Source organism: Sparus aurata, chromosome 6 (assembly GCF_900880675.1).
Source record: "Sparus aurata chromosome 6, fSpaAur1.1, whole genome shotgun sequence".
Taxonomy (NCBI): Eukaryota; Metazoa; Chordata; class Actinopteri; order Spariformes; family Sparidae; genus Sparus; species Sparus aurata.
This window is the reverse complement of record NC_044192.1, coordinates 19,433,762-19,457,971: the sequence shown is the minus strand read 5'-3', so window position 1 is coordinate 19,457,971 and position 24,210 is coordinate 19,433,762. Positions and strand designations below refer to the sequence as shown.

The following is a 24,210-nucleotide window of genomic DNA, read 5'->3' as shown; positions in this document are numbered from 1 at the left end:
CGGAAGACATTATACCTGCTAAAAGTTAGCATGATTGCAGTTAGCCTAACACACAGTTGTTGTGCCCAAGTGCAGTTCAAAGCTGTTAGTGAAGATGTAGATGTTATATTAATGCAGTCAAACATGTAAAATGTAAAATGAGTTTGTAAAGCGTGCACCCAATGTACAGAAGCTGTGTCCTCGCCACAGTGGCCTAGGATTCGAACCTGTGCTTCATGTCAGCCGTCCTCTCTCGCATCCCATTTGCTGTCACGCTTCAGCTGTTCTATTTAATCTGAAAAAGGACAAAAAATATTGTAAGAAAATCTAGTGGAATGATGCAGGTAACATTTCTCAGACAGAGAAACACAAATATTTGCATTTTAAAATCCATTAGAACAAGACAAGTGAGACGTTGGCCTACAGTCAGTCACTCCACTTTGGTCATCTAGGAAATTAGCTAAACAAGAGGTTGTTTAAACTTATTCAGGAGAACATGCCTTAATTTAGAAAAATAAAATGGTGTATTATTGCAAACAACGATGTTGTGAAATGGAGGTGCACTCAGTGAAATGACATTAAAAATGACAATTAAAAATGTCTGTTATGTAATGCTGTTTTCTTGAGGTAAAGGTCGGTCTCATCTACAGTTCAGCTCCCTTTGGAGTTGTCGTCCAATTAACAGTGTATGGCTCTCCGAGGGGTACTGGCAGGAAGACTGAGCAGTCAGTAATTAGTCTTCTTTCTCCCCAGGACATGACAGCAGTATTAGCACATGGGGCCGTCAGGGAGACGACTAAAAGCTGAACCCACATCCTTCCTCCCAGAGGGGGCAGGAATAGGTGCAGTCATCCTGTCGGGTGAGCTGTCGAGCATCTGAGTGCTGGGCTGCGGAAAAACATAGGTGACGTTAACCAGCTTATCATAGAAAAAAACTCAATTTCCCATTTCAGGAAAGCTTTTAATGAATTTTGTGCACCCCAAGCATTATCACAGTAAAATGCAGCCATCTGTTTTGAGGCCAAAGTGGTTTACGTGCATGTTATCTCTGAGGAAATTAAAATCCTTTGGGAGTTGCTCCCTCTCACTCTCGCTCTCTTGGTCAGGGGTCAGGATCAGACCCAATAACTCGGCTCTGAAGTGAGGCGATCCAGGGATTCAAGTCTCGATCAGGACACCTGAGCAGAGAGCACACGGGGAGATTTAACCTGACTCCTGCAGACTCTCCACACACGCCCTGCAGTGGTCTTATCAGCATTAATATAATTATATACAAACATACAGCTTTTAAAGATGTTAAAACAATGAGACTGACCTGCACCTATGACCTGTACTTAGGGGATTGACTTAGAAGAAAGCACCAAAGTGAGGGAGATGGTACCAACTAGTGTGAGTTAAAACAGATCCACATGGGAAAAGAGGCTCACATCAGACTTTATTTCACTGTTCAAGCAGCTTCATTTGACATCTTCTCTTTGTGTTTCTTGCTTCTGGCAGCAGCTGTTTATATCACAGCTGCAGTGTATGACGGAACATACATACTGTAAATCTTCCAGCTGAGTGGCATTTCTCTCTAGTCTGCTCTCCTGCAGTGCTGCCGCAATTGTCCAGTGAACACACTGTAGTTATAGCCCCGTTGAGATAACCATAAGATTCTCCCATAAATGGGAATAAATTGTAGTCTGTCAGAGATTACAGTTACCTAATCATATACTGTGTTCAATATATTTTGTTGTTCTGTTTCTACTGCTTCAGAATATCTTTTTTGCAGACTAAGAGCACAAATACACAAGGCTGTTGACAAAGGATTCTTATATTGTGAGGAATTTTAAGACCATATGATTAAAGAACCATTTGTAAAGGGTTTACAGATGAGAGAGAAGCTTCATCCTCAAACTACTGTCTACTGGTTCACGTGTACCAGGAGAGACTATTGTCACTAATAGCCTGTTAAATTGACCCAATAATTATTTCAGTAATTAAGAAAATCAATGGGTTGTGAGAGAATCAAAACAGAAATATATTTTTCTATTATGCTGGTGATGAAATAAATGTAACTCTCAGTGTTTTCTCACTCTAGTTTGAAATTTTTTATTCCTGCTTTGCTACTACACATTTTACATTTATCTCTGCACAGTGTGTTTGCAGCAGAGCCTCTATACATTACGGTGATATCCTGGTAATAAGCCAAAGGTTTCAGTGATGTTATGATTTCTCTAATCTGTATTCACAATGTTTATTATCCTCCAGGAAAATTCTTTTTGTGCCTTGACAGTGACAACCACAACATAACAACGATTGCAATCAAACACAGACACTTGAGAAAGTGCTTCACAACATCACGAACAATAAAGAATACTTATACCAAACTGCAAGCCACATAACTCATATCACAAGGATTTTTTTTCATTAACAGAGCTATAATGAAAGGTCCTGTACCTCCAGCCTCATGGTAACAACTCATATTCACTGAGGAGAGGGTGTGATATATCACTGACGGGGCCCCGTCATTTCTCTGCCACTCTGGTCTCACAAAGCGGTGACATAACAGCTCCAGTGGAAACATCGGGTGAGTCACTCTCCCGATGCTGACCCAAGCTGGACGTGAGACACATCGGGCGAAATGGGGAAACAGACTTTTATGCACTTGTGATGAGTAACATTAATGATGCCTCTGTTCCATTCAGGTTTGATGCCAACCTGAACAACACAACCAGTGTTCAGTTTATTCGTTACACCTGTGTTTAACAAGTGAAATGTCTGCTGTGTGACAAAGGTGTATTGATTAAAGCTGCTGTAAGCGGTGTTGTCATTTTATCAATCTTCCTGTACGTTTTGCAGTTGACGATCTGTTCCCTCCTTCTCTACATCACTGCACTTGCACAACTCCTTTCTTCCTTTGTTTTTTTGAGGCAGCTCTCTTGCCTCTTTCTTTTCTTCAAGAGTTTTTCATAACTTGTCCTACATCACCAAGTTGCTGGAATTGGTAGCTTGGCAGTAGGTACCAGAACATGAGGATCCTGTGATGTCCTCGAGCAGACAGGACATCCTGTTTATAGACATCTGTCCTGATTGGCTAAAGTGAGCAGTGATACCTTTTTTTCCTTTCTCTTTTACTGCGTGAGCGGTGGTACAAGACACACAGGCTGCTGGCAAAACACTCTGTAAGAGAGATTACTGTTGGAAATCAGATCATCTATAATACAAATAAATCACCTACAGCAGCTTTATATGTATGCTGGAGGACAAGCGAGATCAAAAGATTAAAAGACTCATTTTAACATTTTTCTAATTTTTCTGCAATCAAGAACCCGATTTGAGTTGAGTTGTATTATTTGTATTTTACATTGTTGATTCTCTGTGAGATTCTTCAGGACTCCAGAGTTGGTTCAGCCAAACCTGAACGTATAATGTTCCTGTGGAGATGAAGACAGGCTGTCTGGCTCCAGTCCAAAGCCTTCCTGCAATAGTAGATCCACGCTGACACTCCTCTGCATGGATAGGAAACAAAATAGGACAGAAGCAAAAATACTCAAACCATCAAAGCAAACCTGAGATGCATGTTATATTTTCTTGAAGCAGAGCCACTCTCCTGTCAAACTGATTTAAATCTCTCTCTCTTTTGTTTTTTTTGTCTTTGCTAATCATACTGTATTTTAATTAAATGTTACCTTAGTCTGAGTATTTTGTACAGCTGTCTTACATGAAAGTACAAAAATATTTTGGAAAGGATTTGGTTGGCAGATATTCAAAATCAAGATACTTTGATCAAAGCCAGTTTAACTGAGCTGTTAGCAAGGAATATGAACTTCAAACAGATGCTCTGGTGTCGGTCGACCTTTGCAGAAACCCATTTGTGCCCATAGCAATCTGAAACGTGACATAGATATGACAACATTTTCATTATTGGGTGAGCTTTTCCTTTAAATACATGAAGTGGGGGGTTATGTGCACACATGTATAGCCTGCCTGTCAGTGTAGGCCACCAGCGGGCTATTTACTGCATGCAGGATTTATAGAAGGATGATGTACATGTTAAAGCACAATTTGTTTATTCAAAAGGAGACATGTTTTGCGTTTTCATTGTTTTCCTTCTTTGTTTATTATATGTTTCTGTCAACAACACCACACCTGAAGTCGTCCTCTTTGCCCCCTTTCATATCAGGACTGTTTGATTGTCACCTTCTTAGTCAATTCGCCTCCAACTTAAAGCACTCAGCCAGAAATCTTGGTGTTTTGTTTGATTCGGATTTTAAAGATTGTCCAATCATGTTTTTCTCAGATACATAACATTGCAAAAATCAAGGTTGTACATACATTTATCCAGTCTCGCCTTGACTGTAACTCCCTGTGTACTGCTGATTCTGATTCTGATGTCTTTTTTAAAAATCCCTCCATCTTGTACAATATGTACCTCTGTTTTTATAATAACTATATAAATAAAGTTATTATTTATTTATTTATTGTTGATCATACCTTTCTCCCACATAAAACACTGCTCTGAAATACCTCGTCAGTAGTCCTGCCTTAATTCAGTGACTACTTAAAATCACACTATATCATCATGTCACACATCTGCATAATTTATGCCTAGCAGCTAGCTTGGCACAGCTTTAAAGGATGTAATAAGGATTTCTAATAACCTGGACACAGCATTGGAGGTGGAGCCCCGTTCATTCCTATAAAAGCTGCCCAGTGGCGTTTGGAAGCCAACAATTCTTGACATCCCAGGTATGTAAATACCCAGATCTTCCCTGTTGTGCGGCCCATAGAGCACGTGTACCAGAGACTTCTGCCGACTGAGCCGGCTAACTTCCGGTTTAGCGCCTGGCTAACTTGTATAGGAATAAAATAATTGAATTGTGTGCCTCTTCTAGACTTTCCAAATGTTATCTGAATGAATGGCTCATATTCTGATAGTGAAAAAAGTCACTTTGTGACGCTCCCAAAAATGTATCCACTGTTTTACAGGCGCTTCTTTAAGCTTATGGGAAAATGTCTTTTTGGGCTGCACTGCATCACGTGACGATGTGATAACATTGTTTAGCCACTACGAAAACAAGCTTCATAACCCTGCGCTCTTCCTTGGGGCTTGGCAGCTGCTCGGTTGTCGTTAAAGGTGCTGGCTCAGGCGTGTGCAAGCTGACCAATCAGAGCAGACCGGGTAATTCGGAAGGAGGGGCCTTAAAGAGACAGGAGCTAAAACAGAGTATTTCATTAATTCATCACATCAATCCATTCAACCTTTTACTACTAGTAACCCAAAATAAAATTGTGAGCCTGAACATGAGCAGAACATCAAATCAACAGTTTTCTTCATCATGTTGCATTCAGGGACCCTCTTGTTGCATCCTCCTGAACCCGCTGTAGACCATGAGAGCATGAAAACGAAATGTATGGCGGTGACAAAATCTCACGTGGCTCTGCGAAGATAAATAAAGCCAAACTGGATGCTTCTGCTGCTCCTCTGTTGCCTGGTGACGTGAACGCGCCTGGCGGATGAGAGAGAGAGAGTGAGAGAGAGAGAGGGCTGTCGTGGACGCGCCGGCCTGTGTGGTGGTGGTGCTGTTGGTGTCGGTGTATGTGGGAGCAGGAGGAGAGACTCTGCAGTGTCTTGGCAGCTGCATTAGTGCATCTCCCAGCGTCCGCGATGCCTCCACGGCCAATGCCTGCCTCCTCCGCGTCCACTTGACGGCACACACCGACATGAACTCGTCGGGAAACTGAAGCCGGACGTCCACACACACACACACACACACACACGCACACACACACACACACACACGCACGCACACACACACACCAGCCTCGGCTTTTTTTTTTTTTTTTTTTTACACCCTGGAGACCGTCCGGAGCGCTACATTCACGCACCGAAAAAAAAGCCCGTGACGAGACTTGTTAATGGAAAATGGCGATAGGCAAAAGGTCTTGCAGCATCGTCTGCTTGGTATCTATCCAGATTATCTTCAGCGCATCGTGGCCTGGAGCGGCGGGGCTCACCTTCCCCCAGCAGTACACGTAAGTAACGGAGCGATTGAGAAACACGAGCTGGGGTGGCTGCGATGGGAGACAACTTCGGGGCTCGTCCACTCAGGAGGGACTTTCTGTCATCCTGCTTCATTCGCCGCTGTTATGTAATTTGCGACAGTGTTGTTCGATGGCATCGATGTAAAGGCTGCGTGTTTCAGAGCTGAGGTGTCATCCACTGTATCAGGTTGGGAGCTGCTCACAGCATTAACAGGGATTTATAGTCACAATTCACTGGATCTCGTGATTTTATGTGTTTTCTTTTAACCATCAAGTACAAACGTGCAGTATTTGGACATCAATGAAGCCTTTGAACATCTGAAAACAGACAGCTGTATAATGTATTTCTATCAAAATGTTTTGGGGTTTTTTTGTTTTGTTTTTTTCATCCACATGAGGAAATAATGCAGATGGATACACACATCATCAGCAGCAACAACAGATGTGATGGAGAGGTGGGAATGAAAAACCCCCTCGGAGGCTTGAAAGAGTAATATGCAAAAATAACTTTGAAGGCATAAAAAAATAATGAGATGGATGGAGAGATGTGACACTTTAAAGTAAAGCAGTAAGTCTGTGCAGTGGTTGTAAAACTGGAAAAAGGGCTCTTTTTTTTTCCTCCCCCCAGCGATCCCCCCTGCTATTCTTGTGCGCCACTGCTAGATTTTTCCATGCAGGCTGTCAAGTAAAGAGCAACACATTGCTCTGTTTGGTGAAACCCTCTCGAGCAGCCTCGTTCAGTAACAGCCTATGGTACGTGGTAGTTTGTAGGATGTTGCATGGATGAAGAAGAAAGGTGTTGCTTTTGCTGGAAACCCTGCTGAGAGAGCCGTGTCTTAATGAACACTTTCTCTCCATTTAAATCAATCCCGTGCGTTCACTCTTAATTCCTCAACCTTTAACCCGTCCCCTGTTTAGTACAGCTGGCACATGACTTGAGACTCCAGTTATCTGGGCCCACCTCCAGGCTCTGCAATCAGGCTGCTCTGGAGGGAGGAACAAGGCCAGATGGTCCACTCATCTTCGGGGCGCACAGCTAGGGGCTCTCTGGCCAATCGCTACTGGAGATCCGAGGTGTATTTACCAATTAGGAAGGAGGTCTATAAATCAGGGGCGTGTGTGTATGTGTGTGTTTTATGATGAATTGGGTTATATCAAGTAGGGTAGAGCCGCGGCTTTCTCCTCCTCCTCCTCCTCCTCCTCCTTATTTTTCTGCTGAGTGCTCCAAAACAGCTACATAGCCCTCTGCCCTGGGTCTCTTCATGTAAGCTAAATGAAGCAGAATCGCTACGCTGAAGAACAGCATCTCATTCCAATTAAGAATTAATACTGCAGCAGTGAGGATTTATATCCCTTCGCCCTTTTATTCACTCCCGCCCCTTCTGTCTGCCTCTTGCTTCTGTTTCTGCAGATAGATAGATAGATGGATAGATAGACAACAAAGTTCTCTCCACATAGTGTCTCTGCTACTAATTTGCTCTCTAACTACGCTCTGGAAGAAATGTAATTCCTGCTTGAAATCATTCACTGGCAATGTTGTTTTTCCAATCCAGGAAGTGTGACATCAGAAAGACTTTGCAGAGCACGACTTTACTCATGTTTTTGGGTCAAAGCAACCCAACTACTTGGTTCAGAATGGGAAGAGATCACGGATCAAGGGCTCTGCTCATCATTATTTTCATTACTGATCGATCCATCTTTTTTTCAGTTAAATTCGGTCATTCTTGTGGTTCTCAAGCAGCAGCCCTTTAAGTGTATTCTAGCATTGACATGTAGAGGGCAAAGCGTGTGAAGTTTTAACAGGGGAGGAGAGAAGAAAACCGGCGAGTCTTGTCGAAAAAAATCTGTCATGCTCTGGAGTTCTCAATCAGCGTAGCGGGAGAGCCTTGTGTCTTTTGCGTCCTTGAGTTTGAGAAGTGTTTTACGGAGGTAGCTGCAGTAGCTCGAGAGCAACACACACGAAAGGAAACGCCAGGTTCAGGTTCAATGTTCCATTTAATTCAATCTGTTTTTCTGTTTGTTTTTGTTGTTGACGTTTTGCTAGAGTCACTGGCTTAACTATTTTGGCGGGAAACAGCCAAAAGAAAGAGAAAAAAACCTTTTCTAATGTCTTGTGTTGTTTGACCAACAGACCAAAACCCAGATGTGATCAATTAACAGTAATTTGGACAAAAGAGGAGCAGCTTATCCTCACAACTTGAAATTTTTGCTTCACAGTGGAGCTAAACGACTGATCTTGTTGTTTGCTGTCATTTCCTAACAAGACTGTAAGAGTCTTCAGCTGTGCTAATGGCTCCATGAGACCCTACAGCTGAGCTTTGAGCTAAATGCTAACTTGTAGCGCTTCTACACCTCCGCTGGCATTCACAAACATTCTGACTATTCCCGCCTGCACAACATTGATTTTGTGCCTTCTCTTGTCTCGCAGGGAAAACATGTTATTTTACTGTGTAGCAATCATAAAGAGATGCGTACATGCCTGTAATAACGAAGGGAATTTATGTTTTAGGGCACAGTAACATTCAAGATACATTTTTCTCTCAGTGAAAATTGAGAAACTAAAAACAGTGTTCGACCTGCTTGATCTTCTATTCTTGTTAGCACTTGGCTTAATCCACGGAACGAAAAGTAAAAACCATCCGCTCCTCCAAGATTTGTGTTGGGTCTTGTTTGAACCGTATCCTAACGCCGTCCTCTGCTAACATGCTGATGTCGAGTAGATATAATGTGTACCGTGTCCACTGTGTTTGTTTACTGTGAGAAGCATGCCAACATTCGGTAATTTCCTCCGAGCACAGAGCACAACCGAGGCCTATGGGAATGTCACTGGTTTTGCAGGTGTTTACTGGAAAATTAGGTAATTATAGTTCATCCTGAGAGGGACATTAGTGTCTGAGCCAAAGTCATGACAGTCCTTCCAGCAGTTGCTTGGACATTTCATTTAAAACCACAAACTAAGTCTTAATGATATGGTTAATTTGATTGCTATTATTTTGAAAGATATTAATGTACAATAATGTACTATCACTATTTTTATTTCACTGTCAAAATCACGATGACATGACATGTGGTGGCATCTGCACCGACTCTGCAGCAATACAGCACTTGATTATTATGCTGTTACTCACACATTTGACCAACTCTATCAAATCATTGCAGCTTCTTTCCATTTGGATACTACACCGATTATATTCCTATTAATTGTGCGGCCCTGTTACAAACATAAACCTCATGGCGGCCCTACAGAGGAAAAGTCAGAGGATTGCCGAAGTCATGAGGATTCATCCTCTGGGGATCACGAGTTTGTGTGACAATCCGTCCAGTGGTTGTTGAGTTATTTCAGCCTGAACAGAAAGTGCCGGACCCACCGACAGACAGGTTCATCCCTTCCGGATGTCTAAAAATGTAATTCAGACAGTATGTCTTTCCTCCTAAACATGTTTAAGTTGTAACTGTAATTTTAACTAAATAGATGCTGCACATAGACAGAAAGACGTAGCACATACATATATGGAGCTGTAAATGTCTCCTCTACCTCCCGCTCTGCTGCTCCACCCTCTCACCCTCCCGCTCTCTCTGCTGTAAGTGAATATGGGTCACATCACATACTGCCTCTCTCGCTCTCCTCCCAGGGGTGTGTGAGTATAGCAGGTAACGGAGAAGAGGCACGAGCGCGCTGTGCTGCTCAGCCGCCTCATCACAGCACTGCGATACAGAGTCCTCTGACGTCCCACAGGGCTTGGGAGGAGACGAAATGGAGCATGCAGTAAAAAACTTTGGATTGCGCTTCAGCTACACTGACTCACGCAGCTGAAGCTTTGCTGCAGGTCTGTGAGCCGCAGTCGTAGAACAAACCTGATTTATTCACACTGTAGGGTTTTTACAACGCTTTACAGAAGCGTTTTTGAATTAAGCTGTGATGCAACAAGCTTGCGACTCGAGTCTTTTACGTATGTTCAGTGATTCTATTGAATCGGATTCTATTTAAAAAAATAATGGTTTGGTAATTCAATTCAATTCAATTCATGGGAACTCCTCGTGAATACTAAATTCATTGTTTATCTTAAAGGTATACTCTGCAGGAGTTTCCCAAAAACAATGTTATAGTAAAAGTTTCACAAGATCATGAGGTCATGTTTTCACAACATAAAGGAGAAAACTGAACCTAGAGAAACTCAAGTGGCAACATGAAGAAATGTAGGTCTCAACATACTTGTGAAAGACAAATTGCCAACATTGATTCTGGCAATTGGGTTTTTGTGTATCGCTTTCGCTCTCCTCCATGTTTGTTTGTAAACTGACAGCTTCCAGAGCAAATGAAACACGAGCTCACAGTCCGTCTGGTTCCCAGGATAGTTTGTGGGATTCAAAGGCTTTATTGTCATATGCAGAAATAAACAACTTTTTTAGTTTAATTCTTAGTTTACTATGTCTCTACCTAGTGCTGCAATTGACCCATTTACGAATGGACAAATATATTCAAGAAACACATAAAAAAGCACAGAGGATAAGAGGATTGTGTTGTCTGCTTGGATCCGTGCCGTGAGGTAGAACGCAAAGCGTCATCAAAATATATCACCATCATGATTGTTAACAAACATAGCATATTAGTTGGATAATTGCCCAAAACCATACCGCTGACAGTATTTAAAATGTAACAAAATACACAAAGTTAGGCTGATTTAGACCTGGAGAATAATCCCAAGATTGTACGTGTTAGTCTGGTTTAAATGTTCTATTTCTGCTAAATAAGTATGGTGTGAGAATCACAAGATGCTGAGTCACCATTGCTCTGTTCTGTAGCCCGAAAGAACAGCTCAGTCATTTATTTTCATAAACATTTTTATTTGATCAGACACACTGGTCTTGGCTTCAGGGCTGCAGTAATCACATTAACACGCTGGCCTCTGGCAAATCAGTAGAAAATGAATCCTACTGACAACCAGAATGTGTTTGTCAATGTGGGTTTATCAAAAATACATCTTTTTCTGATCATTTCCACTTTCACAGTTGTCAATAGCTGCTGCTCCTTTTTCTGCTGCGGCCTCAACTGCCTGGAGCTGAAAATAATTTTCACTTTTAAATAGCGCCTTGCTTGTTGAGGACACTTTGTCAGGCACTCTATCACATCTTAAATGGGCCTTTAGAGTGATAGTTTTGATGCTGCTGAAAAAATCAAGTGTTTATATCTTAATTGGCAGCCCAGAGGAACATTTCTGTCAGAAGAAGCGAATTGTGACCGAGGACAGTCACCTATGTTCAGATCATAATAAAATCGAAACTGAGGAGACAAAGGATATTCAGATAATGGCTCCTCATTGTTTGAAATGTGTGTTTCTGTGATTCTGAGCCATTGAGTCAAACATTTGTGGCTCCTCCAACACTAGAAACGAGCCTAACAAGACTTTAATCTGTGATGTTGTCTCGTAACTCTGCTGGGAGCTGTCTGACTGACAATGAATCGACTCTCCGGGCACTTACAGGATTCAAGACGATTTTCTGGGTAGTAAGATTTATTTCCTGGTTCTAACTAATTTAGGCAGAGTGTTTCAGGGTGCAGAAATTCTCCTCTAAGCCATTTGGTCTGGTTGAACAGCGGATCACATATTCAGTCAGTGAATGAAGGCTGAACCAGTGAAGTGAAGTGATCTTCATTGAGGGCACTCTCATTCAGTGATCCTCAGGCTCTCTTGAGAGTAAGACGGCAAAGACCAGGCACACAGGGAGTCTATAACATAAATGCTGTAGTATTTACCACAATCTTTAGTCTTTTAAAGCGTATTCTTCATCCTAAGTGATTCTGTTCCCCGTGGCTAGTAGACTGCACACGCATTGATACACTGAATATGAAAGACACCAGCTCTTGTGCTGCAGGATGCTGCTCTTTGTTCTGATGGGTGGTGTAGGATTGTGTGTGCTGCTTTGAAAATTGCAGTTTGGGATGAGATTATGCTGTTAATCACTAAGACCACATTTTAGAAGAAGACATGCAGAGCACATACTTCATATGTTGTGTTGCTGACACTGTGTGTTTAGTGTTTCTTGTCCGTGCTGTAATGAAAAGAAATCCCACTGGGGTTGTTCTAATGGCCCTTGGAATGTGACATGAGCAAAGGACAAAGTCATGTGATGCAGGGAGGAGATCATGGCAGATGCATACAGTAGGTTCATATATAGCCAGACTTTTGCTTCATGTTCAAATGTCCAAATCTGGCCTCCAAGCCTTCCAGGTGCACGTCAGCAAACGTTAACATAAAACTTGGCTGACCATTACAAAATGTGGGCAAGTGCGCACACATCTGAACCGTTAGCTGTGCGGCATCCTCGCATATATAAACGAAACAGAGGAGGGAAAATGACGCATGAGATAAAAGACGCCTCTATACTTTCTTATACAACCATATCTAAATATGGGGCGGCTGTGGCTCAGTGGGTAGAGCGGGTCGTCTAGTGATCGGAAGGTCACTAGTTCGAATCCTGGCTCCCTCTAGTTGCATGTTGAAGTGTCCTTGAGCAAGACACTGAACTGAACTGATACTGAAGATACTGATGAGCAGTTGGTGCCTTGCATGGCAGCCTCCGTCATCAGTGTATGAATGTGTGTGTGAATGGGTGAATGTGGCATGTATTGTACAGCGGTCGTTAGACTGGAAAAGCGAGTGTTCCTGCTATAAAAATGCAGACCATTTACCATAAATAGATGATAACACAAATACATTCTAGCCCTATCATTGTTGTTTGACATCAGAAAACTGTTCCGGCGGTAATTGGGGCAGATCTCGAGCTTACAAGTAAGAAGTCCAATTTTGACTTTTCATTAAATTGATCAGTCTGTGTCTAGAGTGAGAATAGTCCAGCTGTAAAGTAGGGCTGTAGCGATAAACTAATCTCACGATACGATACACGAAATTCAGCTCACGATATGATATATATCACGATATTCAGCCAATGATACGATTCGATACACTTACATCATTTTCTGAAAGATTTTAAAAGGGACAGTGTGATTTTGGTGACATCTTGTGAGTGAATACAACAATACAACCATTGAATTAATTGTAGGGCTGGGTATCACCAGGTACCTCGCGATACAATACCATCACAATATTTTGCCCTCGATAACGATAATATCACGATACAGCGATTCTGCGATAATCGACATATTGCAAGAAATTTCATCCACGATACATCACGATATCTGTGTCACTGAAGAAATTCAGAATTTATTGACTGCACTGAATCCATTTCACAGGAATTACAAAACATTGTCAATCAATTTCACATGAATGTGAATCTATATATGTGGGTTTCAAAGCTACTTAAACCATTTTTTAAATTTTATTTGGTTGTATACCTATGTTTGAATAAAGATAAATCTGTCCTCCGAAAAGGGGTGGTGGTGGTGGGCCAAAAAAAAAAATATATATATATATATATATATATATATTTTTATTTATTTATTTTTTTTACATTTTTAAATATCGATATTTGGCACCAGTGTATCTATAACGTACCTCAAGACGAAATATCGCGATATATCATAGTATCGATATTTTGGCACACCCCTACTGTAAAGGTGGTGCGTTGGCATTTATTGTCCTCGACAGCTTCTGTAGTAACATTTAGCCACTTGTTAGCAGCTGTCGTTTAAAAGCTAGTTAGTGCTTTTTCATTCAAATTTGGGGTTATTACTGACGTAATTTATGTTTTACAACAAGACGTGAAGCCATCTTAGGTTAGTGTTGACCACGGACCTTGTTTCAGTCAGGAACACTCGTCATAGGATTAACCATTCATTGCAACAAATGGAAATACAGTGGTGCTTGTTGCTGATGGCGGTCGTTCTTATATGCTCCCTGAATTGACCCAGCAGCATGTTAAGCCAAAACAGCGTGGGTGTGCACTTAGCATGGCAATACATGCAGTATTCATTTTTTAACCTTGACCCCTGATGCGACCCTGTACTAAACAAGGTGGAGGCTGAGGTGGCGGCGGCGAGATTGCCAGCAGCGGAAGTGTGTGGCAGCATTTGATTGGAAAGGATGTGAATGAGAAGGAAGCTGTACTTACATGGACCGTCTCACGTCCAATTGGTTAACACTGATCCAGTTGGCGGGTGTCAGCTGGATGCAGCTGGGCCATCTGACTTCACTGCACTGCATGAATTAACGCTAAGCTTCATTTTAGTCACAGTGGCCGGATGGGTCAACGGCCTGCAGATTTTGAACCAGGAGACCACCGTTCATGTCCTATGTGAAACCCAAATCAACAATGACTTATTTCAACTTACATAACCCAAATTATTATTAGGATTTTAAACCTGACCAAACTGTAACCGTTTTGAAACATTAATCATGTTGTTTTGTCATTTAGGTATGAGGATGCATCGGCACTTTACAGTACGAGGCAGGGAGCTAATGAATGATGCTACCGAGTTGCGTCAGGGGAAAAGTGTGCACACACCATTAATCATCTAATATCAGATGCACGGGATACCTGAAAAGTGTTGACAGGAAACATGAAACGATGATGTCTTGTTTGCTTTAATATCGTGTTTTAATCATAAATAATTCAGTGCAGAGAACCAAATTAATCAACACATTAGTAAACATTTTCGCGCCTCGACACAAACCTCCCATCTGCTGTTCGTCTCATTACCGTCTGACCTCAGGCTGTGTGTAACCAGTGATCACTGACAGAACGAGCCATCATCACCTGAGGCATGGTCACTGGCAAAGTCAAGTATGAACCCTGAAAGCGTGTTATCCAGCAGCAGCATGGATCGCAGCACTGTTTCGGAACATGATTAACATTTTCTTGATGGAATTGAATCTTCAGTCTATTGCCGCATATTTCTGTCTTCACTGGATGCAGCAGATTTATGGAACGGGGTGGTTTTTCAAACATCACATAACTATGGCTGTTATATATCTAGATAATGCCGCGCTGGTATTTGGCATAATGTCCGGAAATCCTTCATTAGAGTGCTCTCACTGCCTTCCTACTCCATCGCCAGCTTTATTGCTTTCCTTGCCATTCTTCATGTTGCCGATAAATCATATTACGCTACCAAACCATCACATTAGATGACAGTGAATGAATGTTAAAACGCGGCATGGCATTCTTCTTTGGAGATTTGCTAATGTAACACACATCATTTATTGTAATGTTACATGACACACAGGGGAATCAGATGGACCTCTTATTGCTAACTTCCTGCAACGATATCAACTGAATATCAGTCTGTTCCCGTTATTGTTGAGCATCATAACACTGACATCGCCTCTCTTGCCATGTCTTAAAACCATTATGGGGAAGAATGATCTCTTCACAGCGATCTAAACTATATTAACACGATAAGCTAAAAACAGGCAGGCGGCCAATCACCTCCTAATGTCAGATTCAGGAGCTCAACTTGATTTTTCCACCTCCTGTCCTGTAGACTCAAATTTCCCCTACATTTTGCACGTTCCAATCTTGGGGTAATGTTTCCACATCCTTGTTTGGATAGAGGGGCATGGTGAAGTGTTAGAATTGCATGTCTTTTCAATGTATTATGTTCCTTTTCTATATTAAAAGCATAAATCATTTGCTGATGTCTCTGTAGGTAACTACCTAGCTCACTGATGTTACATTGTTGCAGCTGACTTGTGCACGACAGTCCTATGTTTTCATGTATTTCAATGCCACATCTTCCTCTCTGATGGCATATGGCACCTGAAATTCAACTAAAGTCACTTGGCCCCGCTCCTCTGATATCAGGAGGAGCACTGGGGTCAAGGGGTTCGCTCTAAGACAAGTGGTAGGGATAAAACTTGGAAACAGGATCTGGCCTTTGTCTCCACAGTTATTCCAGTTAACTCAATAACCAGATTTGACAGATAAATGATCTGATTTGATTGAATGGGCCCGACGGCAGGCGATCCACCACTGAGCAAACTGCTGGAAAAAAGAAGACTGCCACAAAGGCTCGACACTGTGGGTCTGTTATTGGACAGTGAATTAATACCCCATCCTTAATGTTCAGGATGACATGTCAAATGTTCTTGTACCTGTAGGTAAAATTTTTGTCTGTAGATTTAATCTGTAGCTATAAACTTGGGCTGTGGCGTTCTGTGTTCTGAGTTGTTTTTTTCATTTGTTCACATAACATCATGCACATCAACTCCTTCACACAGATTCAAACATTAGATGATTCAATCTATTTCTTCAGTTTTCTCTCAGATGGCCTAATTCGAGCAATTGGATTCGTTTTGATCAGAACATTTTTACACGTTCACACGTTTGAATGTATTCGTACAAAATGTTTTCACACATTCAGATATGGCAATACTATTTAGTCCAGTTTTGCTTCCATATTGAACAAGGCTTCTTCTTCCTCTTCTTGTGATGCCTGTGTGGGCTGGGAGGGAATTAGCTGCTGGAACCACATGTGCTCACACAGCGCTGGTGTTTGGATGGTGGGAGTGATTTTCTGTGTCGGAGTTCGAACATTTGAGATATCGGTAGGAATGCTGATGCTGTTAGACGCTTGACCACGAAGCAGCCAGCTACCCAAACCTCTGAAAGCTTTCCTTTTTTCTAAAAACATCTTGTGTTGGTGCTGACAGTCCTCCATCATCTGGTTCAGTTGTTGTAGTTGTCTTTATCAACAATGTTTCCTTCACTGATTTAGATGCATTTGTATCAGACTCTCTTCTAAAACAAACACATCTCGTGTTGATCATTTTCTTGTGTGCTTTTGTCTTTACTGGAAATTACAGCGTTTTGATGGTGTTTGTTTTATCCAGCACAATGTAAAGAAATTTGCAGAACACAAACAAAATCAACAGGGTGATATATGACTTCCATTGTGAGTATAGAATAAATATCTAGTGTATTACTCCCCTACAGAGCCTCATGTGCACCTCCTCCCCGCCGGATTTTGGGTTTGTTTTGTTTACCCTGGCTCATTATGCACTCTATTTTTAGGACATTGCAAGAAACGCCAGTTGCATCAAGTGATCCTGGCCATCGCAGCAGGTTTTAAAAGCTATTTATGTGCTTTTTATGTAATGATGTAGCAAATTGTGTGATTTTCTTTGCTTTGGCAAATATCCTTGCACGGGATTATGACGATCTGTCAACGAAGCTGATTAGGTAGCATAACTGACGTTCAGCGGCCTGACGCTCAACCTAGGTGAAGGATGCAATTGTTGAAAAAGCTTCTTTTCTATTCGTCTTGTCAGTCAGAGTTGATGAGAAAATGTTGAATTGGTGTGATCGGTGGTAAAAGGACGACTGCAGATGTCTTTTCTTGTAATGATTTTGTTGATAGAGTAGCAAAGAGCTGCACTGATATGAGTTGTGTTTTATCTTTTATCTCCTTTATCGTTTTGGTCACAATCTGGACCAAACCTTTTATTATTTTTTTTTATCTTTTAACCACATCAGTTTAATTTATCTATACACAAGAATTGCTCTAATTTTCAGATTAATCTCTTTTTGAAGATGATGTGATTTTTTAATTGAAGCACGTTTTAATCGATGCACATGTAACAGCTCTGACTATTGCTGCAACACCACTGCTTACTTCTTTGAAATACTCTTTCTCTCTTTCTCTGTTTCTCTCTCTCTCTCTCTCTCTCTCTCTCTCTCTCTCTCTCTCACACACACACACACACACACACATACACACACACATATCGTTTCCATTTGTTTGCCGTTGTGTGACAGTCAGCCTGTGATGTCTATCCGCAGGATAATGCACTGGGCCAGGCGCATCGAGCAGGAGATTGACAGAGTCTTTCAGCACATCACTGGAGCTCAGCAGTTGAAAGGGGTGAGTGTGTAGCTCTCTTTTTATCGTATACACAGGTTCTTACTCATCACAGTGCTGCATTAACTCAATAAGAAGTGCACCCGGCAGAGAGGTCAGTGTGCAAAAAAAAAAAGGAGCCGTGAATCTATTAAGTTTCAGAGCCAAAGAAAAGGAGGTGCCTGAAACATGAAACAATGAGAGTCTGCGTTGCATGAACCTCTTTGCTTCTCAATTTTTGGGGGGAACGGCCAATAACACAACGCTGTAGCTTTCCCAGGAGAGACATAAAACTCTTTGTAGTAGCATTCATTTTCGTCAGTTTCCATCATGTATGCTCAGCTTTTAAGATGCCAAAGCCAAATCATGCTGGCACTTTGAGTACTGTTTGCAATAATTATCAATCTTGCACACATGGCACGATTCAGGCGAGGGAGATGCCTGAACACACGCCCACAGCGGTCTGATTTAGAATATCTATGTTTCATGAAGTCATGAGCTTAATAACTCCTACATGCATGAATACTAATTCAAAATCTTTCATAACCTGATCATGGAGCAACTGCGTTATTTTCCTGCTAGTGGAGCAGTTCACCTTCATGAATACATTACGTCGTAGTCATGTATGTTTCATCAGATGCATCTTGATGCATTTTTATATTGCACACATTAATCTGACTCATGGTTCTCTACCGTAAGCTGGTGTCTAACTGACACAAAGTATAGATGAGAAGCTTGGTTTCATTTAAAAGGAAAGATAGCTCGGATTTTGAACATCTCGTCTGTAAAAAGGTGGCTTCTGTGAAAACTGTCACCACAGATGAGCCGACAGGATGAAATGTTGGCAGTTAATGTTTTTGTGAACCATAAATAACATTTACATTTGTGATGTATCATAGGTTACATCTCAAGACTACATGTCATATCACGTTTACGTTACATGTTTATGATCTGACTTCCATATCCCGAGGTAGAAGGGATGGTGGTGGAGTTCTAGGCAAGAAAGCTGTCAAACCAGAGATCGCAGTGCGAGACTGCCTTCAACATTTGTAAGTGTGAAATCAATGGATATTTCTAATAAGACGTCGGGCCAATTTCCAACTGTGTTTATGGTGACGAAAAGTGGATATCTTTGACAAGAAGCCGGGAAATCTGCAGCTGGGATTGTGGTGACCAAACAGGTATTATAAACCGCATCATGATCTTTTTCTAAACCTAACCAATTGGTTTATCTGCCTAAACATACCTAGACCGTCAACACAGCGTTGTAATAACATAAAATTGAAATTTGAATCGAATGGAATGTAAAGTTGCAAACTAAATAAGTTTGAAGTTTCAATATGGTTTGCAGAAATGTACATTGTAACACACGTACACGCCAATATTCCTGCTGATTGGGTTGGTTACTAATTAGGTCAGTGTGTTGTCTAAAGAAACATGGGTATTGTTTAAAGATGTCTGTGTTGACATTTTTGAAGGATAAGGTTAGGTATATTCTGCATTTTCTCACTGTCAACAAAGCTTATGAAAAGGCTAAAACTAACAATGTTTTGGTACACATCTCAACACTTTACATCTTCCCTGCCTTTATCCTACTCTCATCTCCCAAGTCCATTTCTTCCCTCTGAAGACATTTAACTTTAAAAACAAACACATTTTTTTAAAAAAGATCAATCATTTGCTGAAGCTGGGCACTGTAGTTTTGAGCAAAGAGCAACCACAGATTTGGTGTGCTAGCAAGTATTACAGAGTAGTATATTGACAACACTGGAACTTTATGTCACAGAAGACAAGAGAAAGTATATCAGATTTGGGCTTCACAACCCTAACCTGAAGAATCTGTTCAGGGATCAGGGAAATAATCTGCATATTAATCGATAACAGAATTGTTGGTTGTAGCCCTAAAATGAAACTGAACTAAGCTGTTTTGATGTTTGTGGAAGAAACTTAAAGTTGTAACCACTGACTGCACGCACCATACACTGCAGATACACATCCAATCTCCTTTACCTGTAGTGTCCAATAAGTCGTCAGTGTTATTTAACAGTGACAGTTTGGGTGTCTGAGATGAGGGGCTGTCCCTGATTAGGAAAATGCCGTAAACCAGGACCAGAGATCATCTGTAGGGGGCAAGAGAACCCTGCTCAGTGGAGAAGTGTGGGGGCGTTCCCTCAGCAGAGAGCAGCGGCACGTGTCCTCTCTGTTTGTGTCACGGCAGAGCAGATGGTCAGCCTGCAGCCTGCAGTAATGCCTTCATGTGAGACTCACTCGATCACTCAATCCTCATTAATCCCTCCGTGCTCCTGAAACACTCTGTTAAAGAAATTGTTCTACCCTGCCCGGAGAGCTCAGCGCAATCTTCTCTTGTCGAGGAAAATGCATGTAATTTCAATTGAACGTCATTTTCGATTTCTCAACTTATAAAAAGCCAGATTTGCATTTTGTTTGATGGCCTCTGTGATACAGCCCGGCTCCTCGTCATGTTTTCTTTTCACCACTAAAAATGCCTAATTCCTGCTGTTTGACAGGACTGTGTTTGATGGTGCTGTTTGTTAATTCAATCCCAAAGAAAGAACTAATTTTGTTAGTTTTTTTTTTTATTCCAAAGAAAGCTACTGTTTCTTAACCTTGGAAACTGTTAAAAACTAGTTTGATAAAGGTCCATTTTATCTACATTATATCCACGGTGAGCAGTATATCTTTATTCAGAATATATTCCACAAGGGGCCGAGTTCTTTGCAGACAGCACACGGTTCACATCCTGTTCATTACTGCATGCTCCCATCTGTGCGGCCGGCGTGGGCCAAAAAGCAGCTGCTCAGTACACAACTTGAGGGATGTCTTAAGGGTTCATTTCATGAAGTCTATTTTAAAGGAGACTGCTGTCATACAGTATGTATACAGGTAGGCCAAATGTATTCATCCAGGTCACTGCCTGTCTTGTTTTCATCTTCGGTCCGACAGCTTTCCTCACCAGGTAGAGAGTCTGATGGCCTAAAACCCACCAGACCACAGCTCATAGCTAGATATTGAGGATATCTTGTCCCCTGCATATCTGATGATAATGATAAACCTCTTGAACTCACCTGGGGTTCTGTGTGTGATAAGCTACAGCTGAAGACGATGTTTGTGTGCTTAGATATTTCAGGCAAAATCAAAAAAAGGTAGCAAACTTTCTTACAGCACCTGATTTTGTTTTTTATGCAGTTGTAAAGTTTTGATGTAGAAAAAGTCACTCAGACGTTGGCGCATGCAATTCAAATGTGTCGTCTCTGCAGCGTGATTCCCTGGATGTCTCCCAATGACCCATAAAGGTCTCTGGTGTATGAAATCATAAGGAATACTTTGTGAGGCCAGATTTCAGGTCCTCTGAAGTTGAACTGTGATGTGTTTCCATGCAAGGTCTAATTTGACTGCAGGTCCTCTGGAGAAGAGCATTAAGAGCAGAATCTGGGTGAATCCGGTCTGTTTAGCTGGCAATAAGCTTCAGAGCAGAATGTAATGAAAAGGGGAAAACAGTTATTTTACCTTTCCTCAGAGTGAATCACACAGCAGACTGTGACTCAGCTGTATACATTAAAATAGATCTAGCCTTGTTGCTGAAATAGACTCTAAGCTTCTCATTTATTGTCATCGCTAAAGGAAATTAACCTCAATCTTCAGCAAGGAAATGAAGCCAAATGTCTCACCGCCAACCGGCCAGCTCTGCAGCATTTTTTAATGTGGTTCATAATTGTTCAAACTTTGTCTCTGTCTTGTCATGAGCTTTGAGTGTATTTTCACTCCAAGTTAAAGGCACACTATTGCAGGATGTGTTGGTTGCAGTAAGTGGAAAAGATAATTGAGGGTCGTTCCCTAATCAAAAAGAGACCTCCAACTGTCTCACCCACCCGAGAGAACTGTCTCCGCCGTCGGCGAAGGGAGCAGGCAGTTCAGTGTCCAACACAAGTGTCTTTGTCTCCACACCACATGTCAGTATTATAGTTGTGTTCAACCTCTGAAGTTTGACACAAAGTTGAAACACGGCTGCCAACTATGTATCTACGTCTGTGGTTTGCCAATCTGGAAGGTTTAAAGCAACATTATGGAGAAATTGGCACAGTTCCTGAGTGCAACACCAAATACATATCCCAGTTACATGAATGAAGTTACATAGTGCAGAAAACGAGTGATGGGGGTACGGAGTGGATGAGACAGATACACCATTGACACCATTACAAGACACTGAGCCATCAAACTGATTTTGAAGCTGTCATTTTAAGTTCAAACTGTGACATAATGTCACTTCAATAAGAAAATAATACACAGGACACGGAGACGTAACATTAGTGTGCATGGAAACATTAGTTCTCTGCATTCCCCGATGGGGGGATGCCTTTTAAATCTCAGTGTTACAACAGTGGAGGGGTAAGTAATCGATGACTGTAAGCCTTCAGCGATGGATGATAGCATTGTCTACAACCAACCCAAAGCGTCTGTATTTAATGACCAGGAAACGTCCTGAATGCTGAGATAATAAAAAGACAATGATAAAATACAGGCAGACAGCAAGTCCACACTCCCAGTGGCTCACAGGTGATGACTGGGAGACTTTTTTATGAGTCTATACATTGTTTTTAGGGAACTCTTATTTGGATGTTAAAGATTAAGTTGATAACTTTAAATAAGTCAGTCTTATTTCATTGACCAAGATAATAAATACCACATGGCGTCATTTTTGTCTGAAACTTGTTGTGTGTTTCTTCAGTGACAACCTTTTTTCAAAGACAAAAAAACGACACTGTGTGTGAGTACACCGCACGCCAGGATCCATATTTAGATTTGAGTTGAACACAAACGCAACACTTGACTTTTTCTCCCCAGTGTCCTCAGTATTTGAACAGAAAAATGATTTGCTTTTACAAATTCATGAATTTTGAATTATAAGGGTCTGTCTGCCTTCAGGGTTTCTCTGAGTGAATGTTTGTCTCCATATTCAATTTTGTGATTATTCACACAGATACTGTCCTCACCAATGGTAACACAGATTTATGTGAAGTCAGCAGAGGAAATATGTCGAAGTTTGCATTCTGTCAATAGCAAGACATTAGGTCAGCAGAAACAGACGCAATAGAATGATTGTGCAGCTGTTATTTCTGTTAAGTTTTTAACTTTGTCCATTGAAAATGTGCAGATATACAATGAAGAGAGACGACGGTTTAGTCTGGTGAGGAATCAGCCTCGGAAGATTGTGGAGAAGGTTGCTTCAGATATCGAGAAACTCCTGGCTAAGAAGCGCAAAGCTCTCGACGTGAGTATTTCTGCGCGAAACACTGACTGTGATGTTTCATCTGCGGCTTATTTCTTCAGTTTACAGTTCCAGTTCCATTTAACATTATATGATATTCATACTCATCTCTCTCATTTTTCTTACTTTAGTTTGAACAATAAAACATTGACAGAAAAGTATTTGATTTGATTTGATTTGACAGTATTCCTGTATCTGTCTGAAGGTACATTATGCTACATTATTTTATAAAGCCTGTTAGTCCAGGTCTGTGTCAGAGGAACCCGCCAGTGTTCCAGTTTTCTTCTTCCTCCTTGTTCACAGAAATCTGACATGTATCCTGCATCCTGCCCTCTCCTCTAATGTGAATGTTTCTCTGTTCTCAACATTTTTTAGAGGTTGGCCAGTGAAGCAGAGCGGCTTCAGCGAGAGCATCTATGGCAGGACGGAATAAAGGTAAAAGAAACATGATATTTTAATTTAGATGATATGTGAGTGGCTGTGATGGTTAATATTACTTTTTACGGTAGATAGCATCTAACTCATAACTTCCACTGTAAATTATACATCCTGGAGAGCGTAGCCTGTTTATTGCTACGTTATTAATTTCAATGTTTAATTGTTGAATGGGCTTGTGTGTGGCACCATTTTGACTCTTAATGGCTCTATTTTTGCATTTATTATGCAGTTTTCCTCGGGTGAAAGTCTGTTTTTATGATTCTGCGCTGGTGATAGCTGTTTTAGATGTTTTTCAGGGTTGTATGCACATATTGCGATATATCAGGAATGCCTTAAGGGAATTTCTTTAAATTTGGCACAGTCGTCCACTTGGACTCGAGGATGAACTCATTAAATTCTGTTGGTCAAAGATCAAGGTCATTGTGACCTCAAAAAACATGGTTTTGGCCATAACTCCTGAATTCTGATGCAAAATTGTGACGAAATGTAATTCAAATGTCTAATAGGATAAATGTTGAGACAAATATGTTTCATATCCACAAGGTCAAAGGTCAACTTCACAGTGACATCATAATATTCTGGATAAACACTCTTATGGCCACACCACAGCTGAGGAACTGGAGATTGACAGAACACTTTTACGGGTTCCAAGTTTTACAGAAAAAATATTTGGAGTAGCATG

At 41.3% G+C, this 24,210-nt stretch overlaps 1 protein-coding gene across 1 annotated transcript in view; it reads left to right on the top strand.

Annotated features, from left to right (window-relative positions):
* The first annotated feature begins 5,887 nt into the window (after positions 1-5,887).
* The window catches only part of LOC115582602 (voltage-dependent calcium channel subunit alpha-2/delta-2-like), a 46,354-nt gene continuing 28,031 nt past the window's right edge, over positions 5,888-24,210 (top strand). The window contains exons 1-4 of the mRNA XM_030418644.1: positions 5,888-5,997; positions 17,746-17,827; positions 22,977-23,093; positions 23,466-23,525. Of these exons, the coding sequence (XP_030274504.1) occupies positions 5,888-5,997; positions 17,746-17,827; positions 22,977-23,093; positions 23,466-23,525 (369 nt within the window). The remainder of the gene's footprint in view (positions 5,998-17,745; positions 17,828-22,976; positions 23,094-23,465; positions 23,526-24,210) is intronic.